This window comes from Canis lupus, chromosome 15 (assembly GCF_003254725.2).
Source record: "Canis lupus dingo isolate Sandy chromosome 15, ASM325472v2, whole genome shotgun sequence".
Classification (NCBI taxonomy): Eukaryota; Metazoa; Chordata; class Mammalia; order Carnivora; family Canidae; genus Canis; species Canis lupus.
The window spans coordinates 51,225,326-51,252,372 of NC_064257.1; the positions used below are offsets into that span (position 1 = coordinate 51,225,326).

Below are 27,047 nucleotides of genomic sequence, written 5' to 3' on the forward strand. Positions count from 1 at the left end.
AGTAAGGTTGAATGGTTTGCACATTTGGTGTTGATTTTTTTAAATTTATTAACTCTTTAGTTTTCTAATGGATTTTATTATATTTGGGGATCTACTATAGGAAAAATTAAAGTGGACATTAAAATGTGGATAATTTCTTGATACCGTTTTACTTAATAGAAAGTAAGAATTATTCATTAATTTCAAACATTTATGAAATATGACTCTACATTCTTACATGCTATTTTTTAAAGATGCTTATTTTTTATCTTACTGCTAACCGTAACATTCAGTTCACAAGTTTTTTTTTCTTTTTTAGTTTTCTTTTTTTAAAATATTTATTTATTTATTATATATGATAGACATAGAAAGAGAGAGAGGCAGAGACACAGGAGGAGGGAGAAGCAGGCTCCATGCCAGGAGCCTGACGCGGGACTCGATCCCAGAACTCCAGGATCGTGCCCTGGGCCAAAGGCAGGTGCTAAACCACTGAGCCACCCAGGGATCCCTATCTTTTTTAGTTTTCTTAGCAAAAAAGGCAATACACATTCATTGTTGGAAAAAAATAAGAAAAATGAACAAGAGGAAATAAAAGTTGGTTCTTACCTACCATTCAAAGATAACCACTGTCACATTTAGTGCCTATATTGTCTTTTACCTTTTTTAAAATAATTCTGTATAATAGATTTTGAATGCATATATATCCATGCTATTAAATACTTTATAACAAATTTAATGATTGGGGATCCCTGGGTGGCTCAGCGGTTTGGCGCCTACCTTTGGCCCAGGGCGCGATCCTGGAGTACCAACCGGATCGAGTCCCGCGTCGGGCTCCCGGCAGGGAGACTGCTTCTCCCTCTGCCTGTGTCTCTGCCTCTCTTTCCCTTTCTCTCTCTGTCTATCATGAATGAGTAAATAAAATCTTTAAAAAAAAATTAATGATTACATGGAATCCCATCACAATAAAATACTTCTAAAAGTTTGGTTATTGGACCAGTTTATGATTTTTTGCTGTTGAAAACAGTGCTTTGACAAGTATCCCTATGCATGTCCATCATTATTTTTTTTGGCTGAATTTTATAACAATGGAATGTCTATATAAAAGTCATGTACACATCTAAGGTTTTAGATACATATTGCCAGATTTTCTTCCCATGTTGAGAGTACTCATTACCCTGAATGTTTTATTACATTTCTTAGTATTTCTAATTTGGTAGTCAAGACATCATATCTCATTCCTTTATTTTGCATTTCTTCAATTAATTAGTAGGGCCGAACAGTTTTATTAACTGTGTATTTTTGTAGATGTCCACTGATGTACTTTTGTTTTTCTATTCACATATTTGTCTTCTTTTGTTATTTTTAAAAACCCCTTATTTGTTTATGAATTAACCTTTGATCTGTAACATTTATTCCAAGTATCATCTTCAGTTTTTAGCCTTTTTTTTTTTTTAGCGTTTTAATTACACTTCTGTTGCGACTTAATTTAGAGTCTTTAAAAATGATCTCTTTTAGCCGCTATGTCAGTGAAAGAAGTCCTTCAGAGCTTAGTTGATGATGGTATGGTTGACTGTGAAAGGATTGGAACGTCTAATTATTACTGGGCTTTTCCAAGTAAAGCTCTTCATTCGAGGAAACGCAAGTTGGAGGTTCTGGAATCTCAGGTAAGCCATCACAGTTAAAATCTACAGATTTGCTTTGTAAGCAAGAAATTTGAAGTTAGTGGTTTCCATTAAATTTTTAACATGCATTATTTGACTCAAAGTCTAAAGATAATCAACATTTCTTTCTCCTAAACAATACAAGGAGCTTAGAATGTTTTAACTTTAATCTTCCCACATGCCATGATATTATTTTGTAGTATTTTATGTTCTTTCTAGAGTTACAGCAAGATGGATGGGAAGGCACAGAGAGATCGCAAATACAGTTGACCCTTTAAAAACATGAGTTTGAATTGCATGAGTCCACTTATACATGGTTTTTTTTCAATACATATAATACTGTAAATGTTTCTTCTTCTTTTTAATGATTGTCTTAACATTTTCTTTTCCCTAGCTTGCTTTATTTTGAGAATATAGTACATAATACATTTATTATACAAAATATGTGTTAAACAGCTGTTTATATTATTGGTAAGGCTTCTGGGCAACAGTGGGCTATTAGCAATTAAGTTTGGGGAGAGTCAAAAGTTGTATGTAGATTTTGGACTGCATGAGGTTTGCCCCTAACTTCTGCATTGTTCAGTGGTCAACTGTGTAGTTCTCCCCCACTATCCAAAGTGGAGCTTTCCTATGAAAACTTTTGTAACTAAAATGGCATAAAGTGAAAATGCACTTACCATTAATCAATATGGAAAGAATTTCTGAATGTTCCTGAACCCCAAAAGTAACCTGTCTTAGGCTTCTCTGATGCCCATAGGATACATCTTGCTAATGGACCCACAAAATAAAGATAAAGCACAGATGCTCATAGACACAGTTTAAAACTGTGGAGTCTCGTGCTAAGATTCTGAGTGTTGTTCCCAGGGAAGGAGCTTGGTGGGGCCACTTTCACTGCTCTGGGTACACGCTACCTCTGTTATGGCTTGCTGCAAAATGAATGCCAAAACATTATTTTTGCTTTTTACCTTTTTTGGTATAAGCAAAAATACTCTTCAGATTTCTTTTAGTTAGCAAAAATAGGTACTAATGTAGGTCTTTCATAGAAGCAAAATGGTATAATATGAACTTTTGAAAAGGGGGGGATACCTATACCACCCCTTCTCCCCACCTACACACAGTTTCTGCTGTGATTTGCATTTTGTATTTAGCATGGTACATTTGTTACATTCGATGAGTCAATATTGATACCTTGTTATTAAGTAAGGTCCATAATTTACATTAGAGTTCACATTTTGTATTTTATGTTGTGTGAATTTGGACAAATGCATAAATGTCATGTATCCACAATTACAGAGTCATACAGAATAGTTCACTGCCCTAAAAATCTTCTGTGCTCCAGTTATTTGTCCTTTCCTCTCCCCTAATCCCTAATAACCAGTGATTTTTTTTAAAAAATATTTTATACTTTTGCCTTTTCTGGAATGTCATACTGTTGGAATTGTGGTCTATAGCCTTTTCAGATTGGATTCTTTCACTTAGTAATACACATTTAGGTTTCTTCCGTGTCTTTTGGTGGCTTGGTAGCTCATTTCACTTTATTGGTGAATAATATTCCATTACATAGATGTGCCACAGTTTGTTTATTCAGCTATCAAAGAAAATCTTAGTTACTTCCAAGAACATGTATTTTGTCCGTACTACAAAATTCTATTGCATTTTAATTTAATTTTTTTATTCTTTTATACAACCGAGGGGGTGAATTATGTGGAATTTACAGTGTAGGCAAGAAGTGGAACTTCAGGGAAAAGGGCTATGCACTTGTTTTTGGGTGAAGCAAGGAAGACCCCTGATTAGAAGAAGACAGAAGATAACAGGAATAGGAAAAGTTAATCAAGAATAGTAAAGAAGGGACCCTTGGATGGCTCAGTGGTTGAACATCTGCCTTTGGCTCAGGGTGTGATCCCATAGTCCTGGGATTGAGTCCGGCATTGGGCTCCCTGCATGGAGCCTGCTTCTTCCTCTGCCTGTCTCTCTCTCTCTTTCTCTCTCTCTAGCTCTCATGAATAAATAAAATCTTTAAAAAAAAAAGTAAAGGAGAGGAGTTTTTTTCCTGTTTGGTGATACTATGGGATTACATTTCTTCACAGGAAAATCCTGAAGCACCACTTTTGAAAATGTTGCTTCTGGGTTTAAGAAGGTCAAAATTTGTAGGCAGCCCTCAGTCTATGTTTTTAGTTATAAACAACACAAACTAACTCTGGTTAACAGCAGAAAAGGAATTTATTGAAAGATACAAGATGGACTTGCAGCATCACTAAGAAGGTTAGAAACCCAGTTCTAAAAGTAGACAGGAACTGAGGGAAGGTGCACAGCCAGACCACAGCCAAAGTCACACCATGAAACCTGTGTGATGAGGATTGTTCAGCCCCAGTGCCATGAACACTGCACCTAACTCTGCTGACATTGGTGACCTCCGAAGATGGTTCCACTGGTACTCCTGACCCTGGCTAAAGAAGCAGATGTTGCTGCTACCCACCTTCCCTCCCTGCCCCCTGCCAAAACAAAACAAAACAAAACAACCCACCCCAAAATAAAGAACTTCTGTCCCAGCTGCTAGTCACAGTTTTGGGAAGTACATGTGATTGGCCAAGCCTGGGTTATATGCCCATACTCTAGTTGCCAGGGGGACTGGGGAAATAAATAATTGGGGTTTCTATGTTGGGAGTTAGGTCCCTCCTGTTGGCACCAGCAATTCTCCGAAATAAGAAGGGGGTTTGAATGCTGAGTAACACTCTCTCTCCTACCAGGATAGATACTTACAAAATAAATTGAGAGAAAAAACTAGAAAAGAACACAGGACTTGGAGTGAGAATAATAAACAACAAAATTACTGAATACCTGCTGTCTTCTGTGTGCCAGATACTATTCTAGGCACTTGGAATCTATTGGTGGGCAAAGAATGGAAGCAGGGAAACAGGTAGGTTAAATTCTTGGAATAATCCAGCTGTGAAGTAATGGTGATTTGGACCTAGGTGGTAGCAGCTCACCTACACTTCCTTAGCTATAGGTAGCCAGTAAGTTACTTAATTTTTTTCTCTTTTCTTTTTTCTCTTTTTTTCTTTTCTTTTTTCTTTTTCTTTTTTCTTTTCTTTCTTTTCTCTTCTTCCTTCCTTCCTTCCTTCCCTCCTTCCTTCTCTTTCTTCAAAGATTTTACTTATTTATTCATGAGAGACACAGAGAGAGGCAGAGATACAGGCAGAGGGAGAAGCAGGCTCCCTGGAGGGAGCCTGATGTGGGGCTTGATCCCAGGACCCTGGAATCACAACCTGAGCCAAAGGCAGATGCTCAACCACTGAGTTACCCAGGCACCCCCATTTTAAGATATTATTTATTTTACAGAGAGAGAGTACATGTGAGCCAGGGGAGGGGCAGAGGGAGAGAGAGAATCTCAAGCAGACTCTGCCCTGAGCACAGAGTCCAACTTGGGGCTCGATCTCCAGACCCTGAGATGTGACTGAGCCTAAGTTAAGAGCTAGACACTCAACTGACTGAGCCATCCAAGTGCCCCCCAGTAAGCTACTTTCTGTTTCTTGTAAATTTCCTTGTGAAATTTAATATGAATGGAATCACATAATATGTATCTTTCATGACTGGCTTCTTTCATTTAGTATAATGTTTTCAAGGTTTGTCCATGTTGTAGTATATATCAGTGTGACATTCCTTTTTATGGCCAAATAATATTCCATTGTATGAATTTACCACATCTTATTTATCCATTCTTCAGTTGATGGCTATTTGGGTTGTTTCCACCTTTTGGCAATGCTGCTATAAACTTCATGTACAAGTTTTTGCATGGATATATGTTTTCATTTCTCTTGGAAATTACTGGGTCATATGATATGATTAATTATTTGAAGAACTTCTGGACTTCTTTCTAAATTGGCTGCACCATTTTACATTCTTACCAGCAGTATGTGAAGCTTCCAATTTCACCGCATCCTCACTAAAACTTAATATTACCTGACTTTTTTGAATCTAGCCATCTTAGTGGTTGTAAAGTGGCATCTTATTATGGTTTTGTTTTCCATTTCCCTGATGACTAATGAGGTTGCACATCGTTACATGTATTTACTGGCCATTTGTGATCTTCCTTAGAGAAATGTCTATTCAGATCCTTTTGCCCCTTTTTTTATCTTTTAAACATGATGCTGCATTTTTTCCCTGCTAGGAAACAAATGCATATTCATCACTCAGCAACTGTTTTTAAAAATTAATCATAAAATTAGAAACTATACAGGGTAATTTACTTTTAGGCCTTATTGCATTTTCCTGTCTTCATGGCTTTTGTTCTTTTATACTCTTTGACCATTCCCTTGCCCTTCTTTTCTACCTAGCCAAATTCTAAACATCTCTCTTCTGAGAAGCCATCTCAACCTCCCAAAGCTTATGGTGTTTAGGCCTTCTGTAATATTTTTAGTTTTACCATAATATAATGTATTGCTTTGACACATACTGTTGGTTTTCTATGTAATGAGCATTGCCTTTTCTTCTTTACTAAACTTTTTTTTTTTTACTAAACATTTTTTGAGACAGCAGTGTATCTTACCAAAAAAATGCTCCTCTTCCCGTACTCCCTTGCAACTAAAGGAATGGAAAACTGTTCTGATGAGTGAGATGTATGTAGAAGACTAGTTTTGAGGCTTGTAGGAAAATGTTTACTTTCCTGGTAAAGGCAAACCCCTTACCCTTCTTTTCCATCACATGGACATGAGATCATATTGTAATTCTACAATAACAAGCATTAGGATGAAGACCTATTCCTTAATGTCAGAGCTTGAATAAAAGGTTTGGATCTCTGATGGCATTTTGAGATGCTGCACTAGCCTTGGACTGCCTAACCTCTGGACTGTTTAATCCAGTTTTAGTTAAGTACTCTGTTATTGTAGCTGAATGTATTCTAAATGAATGAAATTGCTTTGAAAACTTCTTTTACATAAATGTGACTTAGATTTTTTTATTAATTGCCTATCATTTTGTAACAAACTGTGTACTCCAAAACTTTGGGCTCAGAGAAACAAATGCTGATATTTCACAGTTTCTGTGGATCCGGGCATGGCTTAGTTAGGTACCTCTGGCTCAGAGTCTCACATAAAGTTGTAGTCAAACAGATGGCCAGAGCTGCATTCTCATCAGAAGCCTCATCTGGGAGAGGATTTATTTCCAAACTCAACCATATGGTTATTGGATTTAGTCCCTTGAAGGCTGTTGGACTAAGGGGCCTTGATTCCTTGATTGTTTTTAGATGGAGGCCTCCCTCATTCCTTATATCCAGGGCTTCTCCATAGGACAGCTTGCAGTATGGCAGCTAGCTTTCCACAGAGCAAATATGTGGGGAGTCTAAGACAGAAGCTACTGGGTTCCTTGGCAACTTAATCTTGAAAGTGACGTCTCTACATCTGCTACATTCTGGGTTGTTGGTTTTTTTTTTTTTTTTTTTAAGATTTTTATTTATTTATTTGTGAGAGACACACAGAGAGAGAGAAAGAGAGAGAGAGGCAGAGACACAGGCAGAGGGAGAACCAGGCTCCACGCAGAAGCCCGATGTGAGACTCGATCCCAGCCAAATCGAGACCGGGACCACGCCCTGGGCCAAAGGCAGACACCCAACTGCTGAGCCACCCAGGCACCCCTGTGCAAAACATTTTATCAGACACTGGAGGTAATTTGTAAAACTAGAAGTCAAGATTCATGATTTTTAAGAACCTGTAACCTGTGCTAAAGATATTCTGCACATGAAAGAGTGAAATTAAGAGTGAAAATTGTAATATGAATTGTGAATGAGTGGTAATTAAAAGTGCTGCGAGAGAAGTTGGGATTTATATAAAGATAGAAAGTACTCACTCAGTGTTGCAGTGAACCAGATTCCAAATTCAAGGTTGCTCGGAAGGATTAGTTTATTCAGCCAAAGTAAAAGGTTAGCTTCCTTTTGAGTTTCTTATTAATTACTTCCAGGTTAGAGAGAGAGTGGGGGAAACTCTAAGTTTTCTTTCTCTCTCTCTCTTCCTCTCCCCATCTCCCCCTCCTTCTCCCTCCCTCCCCCTCCTCCCTTCTTTCTCCTTCCTTCCCTCCCTTCCTTTTCATCATTCTGTTGTGCTTTGGTTCTGCCCGTGATTCCAATTATGTACAGGAATGTATTCTTCTCTTGAGAATGGACATTCTTATAGTAGATCTGAAAATTAAATCAAGAAGCACTTTTTTTTTCTCCCTTGACTTTAGGTTGTATGTATTTTTTATTATTATTTTTTTTAGGTTGTATGTATTGATCATTATTAAAGACAGTCTAAAGCCTCATGGTTATAATTTATGTTTCTCTTTAATATTTTCTAAGATGGCAAATAACCCATCAACTATGTGTGGGTCGCATTAACTGCTTTGACAGATATTACTATATGCCTGCTCTGTGCATGCAGTATGCTAAGTTCTTTGGGCAATATGAAAATACTAGAATATGGGCAGCCTGGGTGGCTCAGCGGTTTAGCACCGCCTTCAGCCCAGGGCCTGATCCTGGAGACCCGGGATCGAGTCCCACGTCAGGCTCCCTGCATGGAGCCTGCTTCTCCCTCTGCCTGTGTCTCTGCCTTTCTCTCTCTCTCTCTCTCTCTCTCTCCCTCCCTCCCTCCCTCCCTCCCTCCCTCCCTCCCTCTTTCTCTCTCTGTGTGTCTCTCATAAATAAATAAAATCATAAAAAAATACTAAAATATATGTTTCATGTTGATTAATTTACACTGTACTTAGTAAAGCAAGATAAATACCTTAAATGATTAACTTTTTATGAAAAGACATAATTAGCTTTTTAGTTTATGTAAGATTAGTGCCAAATATTGTCTGTTCTATGGGTCCTAATTGTTATGAGTTTAGAGGATGGAAGATATTTATAAATCCACATACTTCAGGGAGACTTCTTAAAAATATTTTGGGCTGCAAGTTGAGTAGATTTAGATAGATGGAGAGATTCTCAAGGGGGACAGAGGGAGCCACTTATGCTGATGTTGAGAATGGCAGCCAAAATTCATTGAATACTTAGGTATGGTTTTAAGAGTTTATCTTGGTCCATTTAGGCTGCTATAACAAAATACCCCAGACTGGGTAGCTTTTAAACAACAAAACTTGTTCTCTCATAATTCCGGAGGCTGGTCAGGTAGGAGTACTCTCCTGGGTCACAGGCTTCTTGTATCCTCAGGTGGTTAAATTGCTTAGGAATCTCTCTGAAGCCTCTTTATGTGGTAATCCCATTCCTGAGGGCTCCAGCTTCATGACATCAATACCTCCCAAAGGCCTTACCTACCTAAGGTTATCAACATTATCTTTGGGGGTTAGAATTTCAACGTCTGAACTTTGGGGGGAACACAAACATTCATACCATGGCAGAGCTTTTACATGCTTTCCAGCATTTGACTCTTTTTTTTTTTTTTTTAAGATTTTATTTATTTATCCATTAGAGACAGAGAAAGAGGCAGGCAGGGCCCCATGCAGGGAGCCCAATGCGGGACTCAATCCCAGGACTCCGGGATCAAGCCCTAGGCCAAAGGCAGGCTCTAAACCACCGAGCCACCCAGGGATCCCCTAGCATTTGACTCTTAACGACTGCATGAGCTGTGGGTATTATTAACTCTACCTATGTGAAAAGACTGAGACACCAAGAGAGTAAATTTAAGTTGCCCAAGGTGACAGTATTAGTAAATGGTAAAGCAAGATTTGAATCCAGGCATTTTGACTCCATATTCCTTCCACATAACCACAGTTAAACAAAACTTTAAAGCAAATAATGTTCAGTGGATAGTTGGTGACCAGTTTGGAAAGATGTTGGGTTTTGTTGTATAGTAGTAATGGGAAGATAAGGTTGGAAATTGTATTGAGGCCCACAGTATGGGGTGTCTTAGTAGTTGGTTGGATTTTATTATGTACACCAAGCAGGGGAAGTTGAAAATGTATATTTTTATTTATTTTGCTGATGTAATTGCTTTTAAAAATTAGATTATAAACTTAGAAAATAATGTTACATTGTGATATTAAGCAAAAAATTCCCCCTCTATATAGATGAGTAAGACCTTATAAATGTTGCTGACAACAGTGCAATATGTAGTAGTTTATTTCTGCATGGTTGAAATAAATACTTGGGTTGGGTGGAAGAAATAATTGTTAAGCTGGTCTCTAAATAGCTATGACGTAGATACATTCCTGGGCCTTTTCACGTAAATTGTAACTTTCTTGGGCAAGAAAAATTTATGTGGAGCTGAGGGTAGTGGTGCATGGTTAAGTCTGCTAGTTCTTCTGAAATATATGCAAATATGTTATGCTGTTTGGATGGTAGTAGAAGCAACTCTTTTGATTCAACAGAGAATAGAAATAATTAGATCTTTTTCTCAGAAGTTTTTGTTGCGAATTTTTACATAGCTTCAAAATTAATTACATTATGGGAACTCCCCAGTGAAGTGGCATTTCTCTGTATCCTGAAGAACGTATAGAACTTTTTAAAGGTCAAGAGATGATTTTTTTCTTCTTGATAACTGTTTCAGGAGTTTTGGCTAAAACTTGCTGTTTTTTCCCTATATGATAATGATTTTAGTCTGTGTGTATGTATGAGTGTATGTGTGAAAGAGAGAGAGAGGGCAGCCCGGGTGGCTCAGCGGTTTGGTGCCTGCCTTCAGCCCAGGGCGTGATTCTGGAGACCCAGGATCAAGTCCCACATCAGGCTCCCTGCATGGAGCCTGCTTCTCTCTCTGCCTGCGTCTCTGCCTCTTTCTCTCTCTCTATGTGTCTGTCATGAATAAATTAATAAAATCTTTAAAAAAGAGAGAGAGAGAGGAAAAGTGTATATGTATGTGGCAGTGTGTGTGTGTCCGTGGTCTTTTTGAATATTTTTTATAAAGAAAAGCAAGACAAAAATGCATTAGGATCAGCCATTCTTTGCATTATCTCCTAGTTCTCCTTTTCTTTATTTCAAATAGCTTGGCTTTAAAAATGAAGGAATAATTTCAACCTCAAGGAAATGACTTCCTTTATTTTGCCTTAGCTTTATTGATGGATGTAGGGTGTTGTCCTATAATATGTACTTTACTGGATATGGGCAATAATTATTGTGCTTGATATGCTAGTCATACAGAGTCACCTGGCAGTATTGGAAATAGCTGACCACTACAATTTGAAATGCACATTTTTTAGTCTGTTCCCAAAAGGAATACCATTTCCAATATGCTTTTATTTTTGTATTCATGCCCCTGTCTACCCTTCCAGGACTGCTTGTTCTGACATGGATATTTCTTTTCTTAACTGCCATAGTACCCTGAGTGTAACTCCAATCCACCACCCTGAGCTGCACTTATTAGTTTACTCAGCCCTATCACATAATCAGCCTGTATCCTCAGGACTGGGCACAGTTCTTGGTAAATGACAGATATTTGACCAGTGAGTGAGAATTAAAAGAAACAAAAGATATAAAGTTAGTTCTAATGAAACCATCCACTGATTCAGAGAATTTCATTAGTGCTGCAGCAAATCTATATAGCAGTTTTTAACTGATTTTTAAAATTTAATTAAGAGGTCAGGATTACGGAAATCATAGCTTTTTAAAAATTTTTTGCTCTGCTAAGGTCTTCCATAGTCCTTTAAGTTCTGATTTGCAACCAATTTATTAGGAGTGGAAGGTAGTCTAGGGGACACATTTTCTAGAAGTAGGTTTGTGTTAAGCATTACATTTTGAAATCCACAGTAAGCTGGATTTCAGACACAGTGTATTGATTTTGGGAGAAACTAGTAGATTCTTTTATGATAATTAAAGATTTATTTTTAAACTAGTTTTTAGAAATGAAAATACAGATTATTTATTGCCTAAACTGAGTGAATAAAGAGTAGGTCCACTCCTGGACTATGTGGACAACTCTGAAATGTTTTTACATAAAAATAAGCATTGCTTTGATTGAAATTCATTCAGTTCAGTGAATGTGTAGAGTGAATGCTTTCCGTGGTAGGCATTGGGACTAATGAGAGGGACATAATCATAAATTAGGTAGTTCCTGTCCCCAGGACCTCACAGTCTAGTGAGGAGACACGCATGTCCACAAATCATTGTGTGTGATATGTGTTATACCGAAGAAGATGGTAGTACAGGGAGAGGTGAAAGTTAATTCTGCTGAGGATATCCTTTGTGGTTATGGAAGAAGACATTTAAGTTGGTTCTGGCAAGAATTATGGGAGTTCATAAGGGTGTTATGGGTGAAGGGCATAGTGAGTACAGAGACCAGTATGTTAAGGCAGTGGCTTAACAGAGTAGACTCAGGACCCAGATTCTTTAGATTCAAATCCAACTTCTTCCATTTACTGGAAATCTCTGCTGCCTCTCTTTTCTCATATGTAAAATGTTCCTACTGTTTCCTACTAAATAGGGTAGTTGTGACAACTAAATGTGTGCTATAGAACTGCTTACACAATGACTAATACATAGAAATGCTTTTTTTAAAAAAATAAACACTGCACCCAACCTGGGGCTCAAACTGAGGTCAAGAGTCACATGCTCGGGGATCCCTGGATGGCTCAGCGGTTTAGCACCACCTTTGGCCCAGGGCCTGATCCTAGAGACCCGGGATCAAGTCCCACATCGGGCTCCCTGCATGGAGCCTGCTTCTCCCTCTGCCTGTGTCTCTGCCTCTCTCTCTCTCTCTCTTTCTCTCTCTCTCTCTCTCTGTCTCTCACGAATAAATAAATAAATTTTTTTAAAAAATAATAAAAATAAATGTAAGTTTCCCGTTTGTTGCTTGTCTTGGTGTACAAATGGAGAACTCATGCTGGCTGTGTTCTCTGAAAGTCAGGTTCAGGTAGCATGAATGATGACAGTGATGTTTCTGAGTGAAGCTATACTCCAAAACCTTACACAACCACTAGAAATGCTCAAGCTACAAACTTACACATGCAAAAATTAAACCTAATTTCGAATTTGAGCCTATTCTTCCTCGTAGTAAAAAACTAAGTCACTTGAGGGATTTCTCAATAAACTCAATAAACTGAGGTAAATTCAGCCAGTTTGGATTCTTCCCACCCCAGTGGCCCACTTTCTCTGTGGGGTGAACATCTGCACCCTAGTGTACATAGGAAGGGCTTTGGAAGAAGACTCTGGTGTTTAGCATTTATCTAGGCTGGCATTACCTGAAGTACCAGGGTCCTTCCTTAGTCCTTTGCCTTGCAACTGCATCTCGTCCTTGGTTTAGTGCACCTTTTCCTTTTCTGGAACATGGCTACTCTCACTGCCAGCTAAGGGTCCCCGCCCATTCTGGGTCTGTAAGAATGAGATGGAGCAGTTCCAGGCCCCCTGTGCTCCAGATAACACAGGCAAGAGAGCTGCTTTGCACCTCCTTTGCCCTGATAGTGTGGACAACATCTGTAGGTAGGTCAAGGTTGTCAGAAATTCTCACCAGGGTTATCAGAAATGTCTACCTTTTCTGCTTGCTTCCCAGACCCTCTTCCTCCTTTCCTGGCTTCAATTTGTCATTTGGGAGGACAGAACAGGACTGATTCTGGCAGGTCTTAGAGTTCTCTGACCTAAACCTAGACTTTGAATTCTGACAAAATGAAAGAAAAATCTCATGGTTCCTCTTTGCTATTATTGAAATTTGTTCATGCTCTATTGGAGCATGACTTTTTTTTTTTTATTTTCAACTTTCTCTCCCCAAAACCTAACACTAAGCCTGATAGAAAGTAGACATTTAACCATTTGAACAAATAAATGAATGAACACATCATACAACTGACCAGCTTCTAAACCATGTTCTTACCAGCTTTAAAGTTTTCTAAGATGTTTGATGACAATTACTTTTGTCTGCAAGTAATTGGATATTTGACTAATAGTGGCTTAATTGGAAGTTTATTTTTCTCACATGCAGTCCAGAGGTAGGTGTCTCTTAATCTTGATCAATGACTCAGTGGTACCAGATTTGGCATCTTTGTGATCCTCTTGGCCTTTCCATCATGGTCATGAGATGGCCTTCATAGCTCCTTTAGTCATATCTGAAGAATGGTATGGAAGAGGGAAAGGGAAATTGTTAGAATGGCTGTCTCTCCTAGCAGGAAAACAGAGGCTTTCCCAGAAGCTCTCCAATAGACTTTGCTTAATTCTTATAGGTTGAAGCAGTGTCACACTGCCACTTCTAGAGGAGACTGTGAGTGGAAATGGGTAAGGGAGAAAGGAGGTTGGACATGGATTCTATGAGTCAGTAAGCCAGAAGGGTTGGCTCCGGCATAGTAATATAAATAGGACATTATTTTATGGGAGTAGTAAGTTTTATAACTGTAGCATAATTGATCAGATAATAAAGTGTTTAATGATAATATAGTCCATTCTCTATGACTACCTGAGTTATACAGAAAACACTCTGCTTTATCTTTGATTTCCCCCTCCTTAGACTGCAGTGGCGATGCTGAGCTGTAGTGTTATAATCAACAAATAATATTTGTGTTTTGATTTTTCCTGAAATATGAAAGTATTTGACCATTTTCTTTTATATTTTTTTTGCTACTTTTGCTGCACATTTTCATTAGTGTATATTTATACTTCTATAAATACGGTCTGCCTCAGATTTTTCCACTTTTTCAAATGTCAGAGGTTCTTATTTATTTCAGTTGAAAGGTTCTTCTTGACCAAAGATATTTTGTTTTAATATGTTGTTTCAAAAGATTAATCTTAGCTAAATATATGCCATATAGCTCAAAATATGGTTTGTTTTTGAGGATTCCTTGTTAGAAATTGTCTTAGACATTGTTTATTAGTATTTAAAATGTAGACAGATGGGATCCCTGGGTGGCTCAGCGGTTTGGCGCCTGCCTTTGGCCCAGGGCGCAATCCTTGAGCCTGCATGGAGCCTGCTTCTCCCTCTGCCTGTGTCTCTGCCTCTCTCTCTCTCTCTGTGTGTCTATCATAAATCAATCAATCAATCAATCGATCTTTTTAAAAATGTTGACAGATTTATTTATTTATGTATTCATTTATTAAGATTTTATTTATTCATGAGAGAGAGGCAGAGGGAAAAGTAGGCTCCCTGTGGGGAGCTCCATGCAGGACTGGATTCCTGCAGGGGGATCACGCCCTGAGCTGAAAGCAGACGCTCAATCGCTGAGCCACCCAGGCGTCCCAGTATTGACAGATTTAACATATGATACCCAAAAAAACAGGATTCTCTTTGGAAAACGCAGATTTTGATGTCCAGTGACCTGGATTCAACTAACAATATTGCCATTTACTACCTAGTCAAAATTACCTACTCTCTCTGGATTTCCATTTCTTAATCCATAAAAGGGCAATATTGAAACCTCCAGTGAGGGCCTGGCTTACTGGAGGCCCTCACTGATAACTAGTGTAACAGGTAAGTGACTATTTTGACAGGAGAGAGTACAGGGAGACCGTCTGGCTCATTGCATTTGTAGTTTGTTACCCTTGTCATTGTTTTTAAACACTTGGAGGAAGAAAAAAGAAAATGACAAAAGATAATAAAAATTGTTTGGAATGATATTACTTGCTGCATTAGTATTATCAATTATGTTCAATTTGTTAAAATGGTAGTTTTGTAGAAGTCAGTGCAACTTTCTCTCAGTAAAATTTAGATTTTTCTCTCTTGTAAAACCCTCTACCCATTTGTTAATGAGGAAAGAAGAGTAATTCCACTGTTTTCCTGCAGTGAACAGAAGATCATCACCTAATGGCATAATCACCTTATAAACTACAATAATTATGCCTAATGTTCCAAAATGGACTTCTTTTAGGAAGTAAAATCCTGAGAAGTAATATATCAAAATAAAGCTGTTTTTTCTCAGTGGAAGTTCTATCTTTTTTATATTAAACATATTCTTTTCATAAGATGTTCACTAAGGAATAAAAGCCAGTTGGAGAAATTTTAATAATTTGATTCTTGATTTATCATTTTTAGGATCTTTTCCAGGTAAGAAGAGTCTTTGATTTTTGTGGAATTTTATTTCTTTAAGCTCACATTATATCAACAAGATAAATAGTTGGCAACTTTTTATTTCTCCTCTTTAATAAGCTAAATTATAAAGCTACATAACATTTGTAGTTCTTAAAAAAAATTCAGTCTTTTGGGAGTTTTGGTACTGCACTCTACTTGATGGAAAAGATTGAGAGCATCAGGTCTTAGCTTTCCCAGCTTTCACACATGGAGATGTTCATTTATTATTCCATGTCTCACACCCTTACTTTCTTCACCAAGGCCACCTGTACTCAATCAGACCTATGACAACTTTGTATGCTCTCCATTGGCTTCCTCCATTGACTTTCTCATCCTGTGCTGGACTTTTCCAGTATCTGAATATCTAACTATGAGATATCCTTAGATACAGTGCTGAAAAAGCTTCACCACCCCTTCCAACAGGCTCATTTTCTGTCACTGTGATTCATATGTTCATTCATCCAAGAAGTATTTATTAAGCTTCTCTGGGCCAAGCACTGTTTTGGGTGCTTGAGACATGTGTTGGTGAACAAAACAAAGATTCTGCCTTTGTGGAGCTCAATTTTTAGTAGAGGGAGACAGACATCGAACAATAAGCATAATTACTAGGCAGACTGTGATTCACCTATATGAATAGGTGGTGGGTATATGAAAAAAATTAAAATAAGCATAATTACTAGGCAGACTGTGATTCACCTATATGAATAGGTGGTGGGTATATGAAAAAAAATAGTAGTGCTAGAGTTGGGGGACAGGGTACATTTAAAGTCAAGTGATCAGAGTAGACCTTATTGAGAAAGCAAAATTGGAAGGAGAGGGAGTTAACCTGTGAATATCTTGGGAAGGAACATCCAGAGAGACACTACTGGAACAGAAAAAACAGCAAGTGTGAAGACCTTAAGAGTGCAGTAAATGTACAAAACATCAAAGAGGCCAGTGTAACTAGGGTAGAATGACTGAAATGGACTGTAGAAAGGTAGGTCAGAGAGTTAACGTGGGACAATGGCCAGACAGTGGAAGGCCATCCACATTCTTGCAAAATTTTATGCTAAGTGAAGTAGGGTGCCATTCAGTCCTTCAAGCTTTTGTGGTCTTACTATGTACTGTGACACCATGTTAACCATGTCCTTGCAAATTCATGTTTCAGTTCAGAAACTAGACCATAAATAAGTTGCATGTTAATTAACATGTTCAGCAAAAGAGAAATGAATAGGCATTATTCTAGAATGAGAGAGAAGCAGCAAACTCTTAATTTATTATTCTTTCTGCCTCAGTTTTTTCTCCTGGATGTCACTGCTTCTAGTGCCAGTTCTTAATGCTTTCAGGGCCTTTCCGCTGGCTTGCTCTCTCTTTGTAACCTCTTCTCCAGTTCTGATGAGGTTGACTGCCTTGTGGAGCTCTTGACTCCTGATAATTAAAATTCCTCTGGCCATTCTATAGTAGTCTCCTCCCTGCCTCCGTTAGCAGTTTTTCTCTCCACAGTGTCCAGAAGCTGGGGATTCTTCTGATGTGTGGTCAGAAGGTCCACAGTGGCCTAATGCTACATCACAGTGTCTGTGTCCTTCACCCCACTTCATCTCATCGCTTAGGTATTTTTCATCTCACATCATCACAAGAAGGGTGAGTGTGGTGCAGTAAGATATTTTGAGAGTAACAGAGATCACATTCACATAACTTTTATTATAGTATATTGTAGTTATTATTATTATTTATTGTTGTTAATCTCTTTTTTATGCCAAATTATAAATTAAGCTTTATCACAGGGATATATGTATAGACAAAACCAGTATATGTAGGATTCAGTGCCACCTGCAGTTTCAGGCATCCACTAGGGGTCTCAGACTGTATCCCTTGTGGATAAGAGGCGACTACCGTGTTATCATTTATTACTGTTTTCTTCTTTTCACTCTCATGTCCTTCAAAATTGATTCTAAAGGATGTTTTCTCCTCCATACTATTCCCTTAGACTCCACTTTTAATATGTATAACCAATATCTGAATAAGGTCTGTAGCTCTAAAAGAAACTTCATATTCTTTCCAGACTTCTATCTTTAACTGATTATGCCTAAGAATATAGAAATGGAGTTTTAAAAAAAAAAATGGAGTTCATCCTGCGGTCTGTCACTTCCACAATTTTGCTGCCTTCACGTTGGAAGATTAACTTTGGTTCATTTTACCTTTTATGTAATCCATCACCAATTATTGTAAGTTGCCTTTAGTTAGTTTACTATTTCTTGTACTTGCCCTATTTTCATTCCTGTAATAATCCTAGTCAGATGTATTCCAGACTATTAACAAGGACCTGTTTTAGATTCATGACTATAATATTTCATTTCCATTCCTTTTTTTTTCATTTTTTCAACCATAGATATAAGTGATACTAATAAGAGCTCTTTATAATTGATGTGAAATTTAAAAAAATGATGTGAAATAACTAGTGCTAACATGTTTAATTGATATAAATCTAGGCTTTAAAATAGTACTTCAGTCTCCCTAATTATAAAGAAGGGTTTGCATCTTTTCACCCAAGTCTCATTTTTTAAGAACTACCATTTAAGGCTACAATACATGGGACTTTAGCTTATGTAGCCTCCATCTGAAGTAAATATATATTTTCTGTGAAAATTATTTTCTGAAATAGGGAAAAATAACTCAAATAACTCAAATCCAGCAATCTAGGGATTGCTAGGCTGGTCCCAGTGTTCTTAGTCCCTCTACCTTCTTGCTCTGTGCATTCTTCTTGGGAAATCTCATCTACTCCTATGACTTCCATTGCCACTCACATACCTTTGATTCCCCAGTTTTTATCTCCTGCCTATACCTCTGCACTGAGCTCCACACTTTTGAGTTCAGCTACCTACTAGAGATCTCTCCTTGAATGGCTGACAGGCAAATCACAGCCCATATGTTCACGGCTCGGTTCATTACCCAAACATGCTTCTGTGTATTCTAGACTCTGGGACTACTTGCCACTTAGTCACCCAAACCAGGTAGTTATCCTAGGGTTTTTTTCTTCCTTCCTCCATATCCAGCTCATGCTAAACCTCAGTTGATTCTACACACTGATAACTCTCAAATCTCTCCCTCTGTCTCCAGCCCCACTGCCACTGTTTTGGCTTAGACTCTCATTATCTTTGGACCGGAATTTTGAATTATTTTCTTCACTAGTCTCCCTGTCTCCAGTCTTCACTTTCTCCCATCTGCTATAGTAGTTATCTTTAATGTCCTTTGGATGGTTTCCCAATCCTGAATAATAAAGTCCAGACTCCTCAGCCTGACTTTAAGGCTCTCTGTAATCTAGCTCCTGTTACTAGCCAGCCTAATAACCTGCTGTTACCACCCTTTGCTAGCCCTACAGACCAGTTATACTGAATTGTTTACAGCTTCCTAAGTGCTACTCATTTTATATCTTTGGGTTTTTACGCCATGCCTGGCTGGCTCTTTTTACTAGTGCAACTAACAGGACTCCAACCTGCGCATTAACGAGAGACATATATCCATTAAGACCTACCTCAAGAATCTTTCCTTCTGAGTTTTTATCCCCTCCTCCTCAGTCTGGTACTTCTTTGTGCTTTGCCCATCTTATATATATTTCTTTTATAGAGTGAAGTCTTTATGTGCCTTATTTCCATGGTAGACGTTCTTTGAGGGCAGAGATATCTTAATCATGCTTTTTCCCCAGCGTGAAATGCAATTACTGAGACAGAAACATACTAAATGTTGTTGAGGGCAGCCCTGGTGGGGCAGTGGTTTAGCGCCACCTGCAGCTTGGGGTGTGATCCTGGAGACCCGGGATCGAGTCCCACATCGGGCTCCCTGCATGGAGCCTGCTTCTCCCTCTGCCTGTGTCTCTGCCTCTCTGCCTGCCTCTCTCTCTCTCTCTCTGCCTCTGAATAAATTTAAAAAAAAAAAAGTTGAGTGAATGCATAAATTAATACAGCTCTGCCTAGTTCCAGTCCCAACTATTGTGTTCTTGGTCTAGGAGTCTTCCTCCTTGGCCTATAGTTTTTCTTTGTTTTCTAATCTACAACATATAGCAGTAGAGGATTTCCACTGAGTAGTCATGATTATAGTAATCTCATTTTGGGAGGGTAGGAATCAGCCTCAGAAATATCATATGTATGAATGACTAAGCATGAATTTTTAACTCCTTTTTTTTTTTTTTTACTATCATTTTACCTGAATTATAGTTTTCTGGACATTATCTTAGCATTACCCAAAGTAATTCTGTGGAATGGATATATAAAAGGTGTTAGTTAAAAGGAAAGTTCTATAATCAAAGGTATTGGGGGATCCTGGATTAATAAAGATAAATTAGTTTGAGTTCTCAGATCTAATAATATGCTGGTATATACATTATAATCTTACTTGACCCATTTTCTTTTCTTTTTTTTTTTTAAGATTTATTCACTTATTTATTAGAGCATGAGCAGGGAGAGGGGCAGAGGGAGAGGGATAAGCAGACTCCCCACCAAGCTGGGTGCCCCACATGGGGCTTGATTCCAGGGCTCGGAGATCATGACCTAAGCCAAAGTCAGACTCTTAACTGACTAAGCCACCCAGGCATCCCATACTTGATCCATTTTCATGAGGGAACACACTTTGGGAAATGCTGCCTAACGTTATGGGTTTTTTATAAACATGAATCCAGGGATCCCTGGGTGGCTCAGCGGTTGAGTGTCTGTCTTTGGCTCAGGGTGTGATCCTGGAGTCCTGGGATCGAGTCCCACATCAGGCTCCCTGCGTGGAGCCTGCTTCTCCCTCTGCCTATGTCTCTGCCTCTCTCTGTGTGTCTCTCATGAATAAATAAATAAAATCTTAGGAAAAAAAACATGAATCAGGATATCTTCAGCCACAGATAACAGAAAAGTAGATCCAAATTAGGTTAAATAATAGAGGTTCTTATATAAGAAGTTTGGAGGTGGGATCTTCAGGATCGGTTAATCTAACCACAGATTGATGACTGGCTTCTCTGCCATTTTTTGGCTTTCCCTTTTTGGATGTAGATATATATACTACTACAGTATAATAGCTACTACAGCTACTATATCTTCCACAACAGTAGCCAAGCCACCCAGGTGTCCCATTTGGGTGGGGTTTTTTTTATTTAAAGTATGGTTCTTACTTGACCAAAGGGTATGGTTCCAACTCCCAGGCCTATATCAAAAGTTTACTTGACAACTTAAAATAATTCTATTAATTAACAGTCATCAAGGAAATCATGGACTCCCACCTCTTCATCCAGTGGCAGAGAACTACTTCATTGAGCTGTTTTTATTTATTTTTATTTTTTATTCATTTATTTATGTTATTCACACAGAGAGAGAGAGAGAGAGAGGCAGAGACACAGGCAGAGGGAGAAGCAGGCCCCATGCGCCGGGAGCCTGACGTGGATTCGATCCCGGGTCTCCAGGATTGTGCCCTGGGCCAAAGGCAGGCGCCAAACCGCTGCGCCACCCAGGGATCCCTTTTGAGCTGTTTTTAAAATGGCAGTTGGGGGCAAGAATTAAGTTGTTTTTATCATTTTACCCCATGAGTACAGTATAAAATATGTATAGGTTATTTATTTATACAAAAATATTAATAATACAAATCTCATCTTCATACTTAATTCAAGTCTCCCCTTGATTAAAAAAAAAATCACCTATTGAAGAAACAATTATGTCATTCCAGATAATTTTAGGCTTGCCTAAAGTGTGTTTTGAGTTTCCTTCATAGGTGGATGAGTTTCTTTTTTTAAAGATTTTTTATTTATTTATTCATGAGAGACACAGAGAGAGAGAGAGGCAGAGACACAGGCAGAGGGAGAAGCAGGCTCCATGCAGGGAGCCCGACATGGGACTCGATCCTGGGTCTCCAGGATCATCCCCGGGTTAAAGGCGGTACTAAACCGCTGAGCCACCTGGGCTGCCCATAGGTGGATGAGTTTCTTAACAGAGATACCCTATCTAGGACATATTCTTGCCCTCAGCACTGACAGACATTAAAAAAAAAAAAAAATCACCTATTGAAGAAACAATTATGTCATTCCAGATAATTTTAGGCTTGCCTAAAGTGTGTTTTGAGTTTCCTTCTCAGGTAGATGAGTTTCTTAACAGAGATACCCTATCTAGGACATATTCTTGCCCCCAGCACTGACAGACATAACAATTCCTATTTATTTTCACTATTCACTGGGGTTCTCTTAAACAAGGAAGAACAGATATTGGTAGACAGTGACCTCTGCTGCGTAGCCCTCATCTCTGAGTTTGTTATATTAGAACCCAGTTCTCATGTTGGAAGAGTCTAATCCTCCATAACTTTGTACCTAACTTCACTTCATCAGTTGGATTTTGCATATCTTTGACTTTCAAAATATCTGAATGACTTTTAATTGTATTGTGACTGTAGTCACAACTTCTTTTTTTTTTTAATTTTTATTTATTTATGATAGTCACAGAGAGAGAGAGAGAGAGAGAGAGAGAGAGGCAGAGAGAGAAGCAGGCTCCATGCACCGGGAGCCCGACGTGGGATTCGATCCTGGGTCTCCAGGATCGCGCCCTGGGCCAAAGGCAGGCGCTAAACCGCTGCGCCACCCAGGGATCCCTGTAGTCACAACTTCTAAAGTCTATTTTCACTATACTATAAGGCTTCTGTTGGACTTTATCTTCCATATCTCTTAACTACTTTTTACTGTTTTTATTACTTCCTAGAAATCAAAAATAGTTCATTGTCAAATAGCTCAGTTTCAAATAGTTCATTTCCAAATCTTCTTGCTTTCTCCTTCTTGTAATTTAAGTTTTCCATTTCTCCTTTTATTAATCTTATTGAACATATATATTCTTGATATTTCTAATTGAAAGAATGTTTATTTCCTGTTTGTTTTGCATTACTCTGATAGTTCATTTCTTCACATTATAATTTTAATTATTGTGATCTCATCTTCAGCAGGTATATTGTATGAGAGTTTGAGTTCTTTGGGCTTCTAAGTATGCACTTACTAAGTGGCTTCACTTACCCTCTGTGTTGCTTTCTTTTTTTTTTTTTTTTAATATTTTATTTATTTATTCGTGAGAGACACACAGAGAGAGGCAGAGACATAGGCAGAGAGAGAACCAGGCTCCATGCAGGGAGCCAATGTGGGACCTGTTCCCGGGACTCCAGGATCACGCCCTGGGCCGAAGGCAGACCCTCAACCACTGAGCCACCTGACATCCCTCTGTGTTGCTTTCTTAATGGGATCCTCCCTATTTCCTGTGTCCATTATTTAAGATCTCTAGTGTACTTTTCTTATTTCCAGGTTCTTCAGTGTGCTGCATAGGTTGGATTGCTGGAATGTGATCCCTCTCTTAAGTGGAGTACTAATTTGCTATATTTTTACTAGTTTCACAGAGTGTTATTTTTTTAATGAGCACCATCTTATTGCCTAAGGACAAACAATTTAATTCAAAAATATTCAACATTCATTGCTCACTGCATGCCTTGAGTAATTTGTTGCTGTATTATTTTAGTGAAAAGATTTAAGCCCAAAGATTAGCAGCATTATTCTCAATAACTAAAAGGTGGAAACATGGAAAGGTGGAAACAACCCAAATGTCTGTTAACAGATGTATGTATAGTGGGCACCTCATAAAAGCTTATTGAATGAAGAGCCTTCCTGGCATATATTACTTTATTCCACCCACTCCTATTCTTTTATAACCTAATATAGAGGAATATTTTAAATCTTACATCTTCCAAAATAATTCACAGTATTCATTGCTAGTTCAGCAGTAAATGAAATAGACTATTAATTTAAGCTTTATCTGTTGTAATAGCTCAACAGTTTACATGGTAATGGCAGAAAACCCACATTTACTTGGCATAAATGATAAAGCTGGAATTGACTTAATGGCTTATTTAAATTTTTTCAAAAGTAGAGCATCCTTCAGGCATCATTTAATCAAGATTATGACTCTCTTTTTTTGCATTTATCTTGGCTTTGCCTTTTGTGTGATACCCATGTCCTAAAGTTGGCTTTCTTCACCGTTGTGAGGTGGCTGCCAGCAGTGATTTGGGCTGTTTGTTTTCTTGTAGTCTTGTAGTTTAGAATTCAGAGGGCAGGAGAGAGTTGTTTCCCATAACCACTAAAAGAAAGACTGACTGCATTCTGATTCAGTAACACTTGAAATCAACTACTGTGGCAAAGAGATTCCATACAGTGATAGACTTAGGCTAGAGGTCATTGGCTATCCCTCAGGAGCATCCAAAACAATATTAAACCCTAACAACAAATGGGCAAAATATACATGAAGGAAACTATAAAACTCTAATGAAGGACATGAAAGAATTCTTTAAAAAATGGAACACTATATTCAGGAATGAGAAAACTATAAAAATGTCAATTTATGTCGATATAGCTAATGTGGTAACCAAAATCACATTAGATTATTATGCATGATTCTCAAGTTCATGTGGTAGAGAAATTGTAAGAAGGATCAAGAAAGTATTAAAGAACAGTGAGGTAGGATTCTCCCTATTAGATACCAAAACAAATATATTGCTATAGTAATTAAAACTTGCTATACTTGTAAAATAATAGAAAAACATAAGTAGAGCAGTAAAGAGAAGCCAAAAACAGGCTTAATGTATACTTGTTTACATTATGATGAAGATTCCATACATCTTTATCAATTCAGTAGAGAAAGGACAGACTATTGAATGAGTTATAGGAATAATTGGATATCTATTGAAATGAACTGAATTTAGAGCCCTACCTCATATCATTTCCAAAATAAACCAAAGACCTTTTACAAAATAAAACATCAAAAGAATACTGTACAAATAATAGAAGGGAACTACTTGTACAATACTAGCTTGAGAGGCTTTTCTATGCAAGACACGGTATCTAGAAGCCAAAAGATAGATTTGCCTAAAAAAATTAAAACTTGAACATTGAAAGACAACATTATAAGGTAAACACATATAAATAAGTGATTACCATCTGTCATATATACAGTTCCTAAATATATTTACGAAAAGGGCAAACATGCAATAAAATAATGGTTAAAGGGTATTAAGTCATTGAAAAAATACATATGATCAGTAGATATATGAAAAGATGCTAAGTCTTGGTAATCAAAGACATGCAAATTAAAACAATAATAGAATGTCATATTCAGCCATCAGATTATCAATCTTTTAAACTACCAGTAACCACTTTGGGAAAACCTGCAGGGAATAAGCCTGTTAGAATCTATCAGTGAAGGGTAAAATGACTAAAGTCAAAGTTAAACACTTAATTCACACATGTTATAAAAGAAAAAATTATATATAACAAATGTTGAAGAAACTGAACCCGTCTGCATTGCTATTAGGAATGTAAAATGGTGAAGCTGTTATGCAAAACAGTCTAGTAGTTCCTCAGAAAGTTAAACATGAAGTTACCCTATGATCCAGAATACCTCTGTGAAGTATTTGGCCAAAAGAATTGAAAACAAGGAGGGGACTCAGATAGCTTTTACCCCAGTGTCCATAGCAGCATTATTCTCAATAGCTAAAAGATGGAAACAACCCAAATGTCCATCAACAGGTGAGTGGATAAACAAAATGTGATATACACATAAAATGATATATTTTTTATTCAGCCTTAAAAAGGAATGAAATTCTGAGACACCTGGGTAGCTCAGCAGTTGAGCGTCTGCCTTAGGTTCAGGGCATGATCCTGGGTTCCAGGATCGAGTCCCGCATCAGACTCCCTGAGAGGAGCCTGCTTCTCCCTTTGCCTATCTCTGCCTCTCTCTGTGTGTCTTTCATGAATAAATAAATAAATTTTTTTTAAAGAAGTAATGAAATCTGACACATGCTACAACACGGATGCAACTTGAATACATTTTGCTAAGTGAAGTAAGTCAAGCACAAAAGAACAAACATTGTTTGATTCCACTTAAATGGAGTACTTAGAATAGGCAAATTCATAGAGACAGAAGGTAAAGTAGAGGTTTCAAGGGGCTGCATGGAGAGGAGAATGGAAGTTATTCTTTAATGGATGTGAAGTTTATGTTTGGGGTGATGAAAGATTCTGGACATGGGTAATGGTGATGGTTGCTCAATATTGTGAATGTACTTATACCCACTGAGTTATACACTTAAAAAAATTTAAATTTTGGGCAGCCCAAGTGGCTCAGCAGTTTAGCGCTGCCTTCAGCCCAGGGTGTGATCCAGAAGACCCGGGATCGAGTCCTACGTCGGGCTCCCTGCATGGAGCCTGCTTCTCCCTCTGTGTCTCTGCCTCTCTCGTTCTGTGTCTCTCATGAATAGATAAATAAAATCTTTTAAAAATTTTTAAATTTTATGTGTATTTTCCACAATAAAAAGTGCTAAAGGAAGGTTAAATGTTTATGTCTTGATCCAGCAATTTTGCTTATACTATATGGTACAGAAAGATTTCCACATGTGCATGGAGATCTATGTCAAATGACAGGAGTTTTGGAACCTAGCTCTAATGAAAAATGGGACATTAACAAAATAGCTATTGATAAAAGAATAGAATAATAAAATAGTATGTAGACACTAGAAAAAGAATGAACACACCACCAAATGCCAGTGAGGATGTGGAACAATAGAAATTCTCATTCATTGCTCTTGGGAGTGCAAAATGATACAGCCACTTTGGAGGAGAGTTTGGCAGCTTCTTAAGAAACTAAACATACTGTTATGGTCCAGCAATTGTACTCTTTGAGATTAACCCATATGGGTGGAAAACTTATATGCACATCAATGTTTATAGTAGCTTTATTCATAATTGCCTAAATTTGAAAGCAACCAAGATGTCATTCAGTAGGTAAATGCATAAATAAGCTATGGTACATTCAGACAATGGACCATTATATTCAGTGATTAAAAGAAATTTGGTATCAAGCCATGAAAAGACATGGAGGAGCCTAGATGCATACTACTAAATGAAAGAAGCCGGTCTAAAAAGATTACATAATGTGTGAATCTAACTATATGACATTCTGGAAAGACAAAACTATATAGACATTAACAGGATCTCTGGTTGCCAGAGGTTGGCAGGAGGCAGGGATGAATAGGCAAAGCACAGAAAATGTTAAGGGTGGTAAAAATACTCTGTATGATACCATAATGATGAATACATGTCATTATGCATTTGTCATAACCCATAGAATGTACAACACAAAGAGTGAACCTTAATGTGAACTATGGAGTTTGGTGATAATGATGTGTCAGTGTAGGTTCAAGGGATCACTCTGAAGCAGGGGTTAAAAATGGAGGAGCTTTGTGTATGTGGGGGCAGGGGTTGTTTGGAAACTGTGTCTTCTATCCACTTTTGTTGTGAACCTGAAAGTGCTCTGAAAAAATCTATTAAAAAATTAGGGGCACCTGGGTGGCTCAGTCAGTTAAGCATCTTACTCGATTTCGGCTCAGGTCATAATCTCAGGATTCTGGGATTGAGCCCCACATGGGGGTCTGCACTCAGAAG

At 37.9% G+C, this 27,047-nt stretch overlaps 1 protein-coding gene across 4 annotated transcripts in view; it reads left to right on the forward strand.

Moving 5' to 3' along the window:
• MND1 (meiotic nuclear divisions 1) overlaps positions 1–27,047 on the forward strand; it is a 63,504-nt gene that overhangs the window by 13,739 nt on the left and 22,718 nt on the right. For all 4 annotated transcript variants that reach the window (XM_025439114.2, XM_025439115.2, XM_049094277.1 and 1 more), the window contains exon 4: positions 1,495–1,643. In XM_025439114.2, the coding sequence (XP_025294899.1) occupies positions 1,495–1,643 (149 nt within the window). The remainder of the gene's footprint in view (positions 1–1,494; positions 1,644–27,047) is intronic.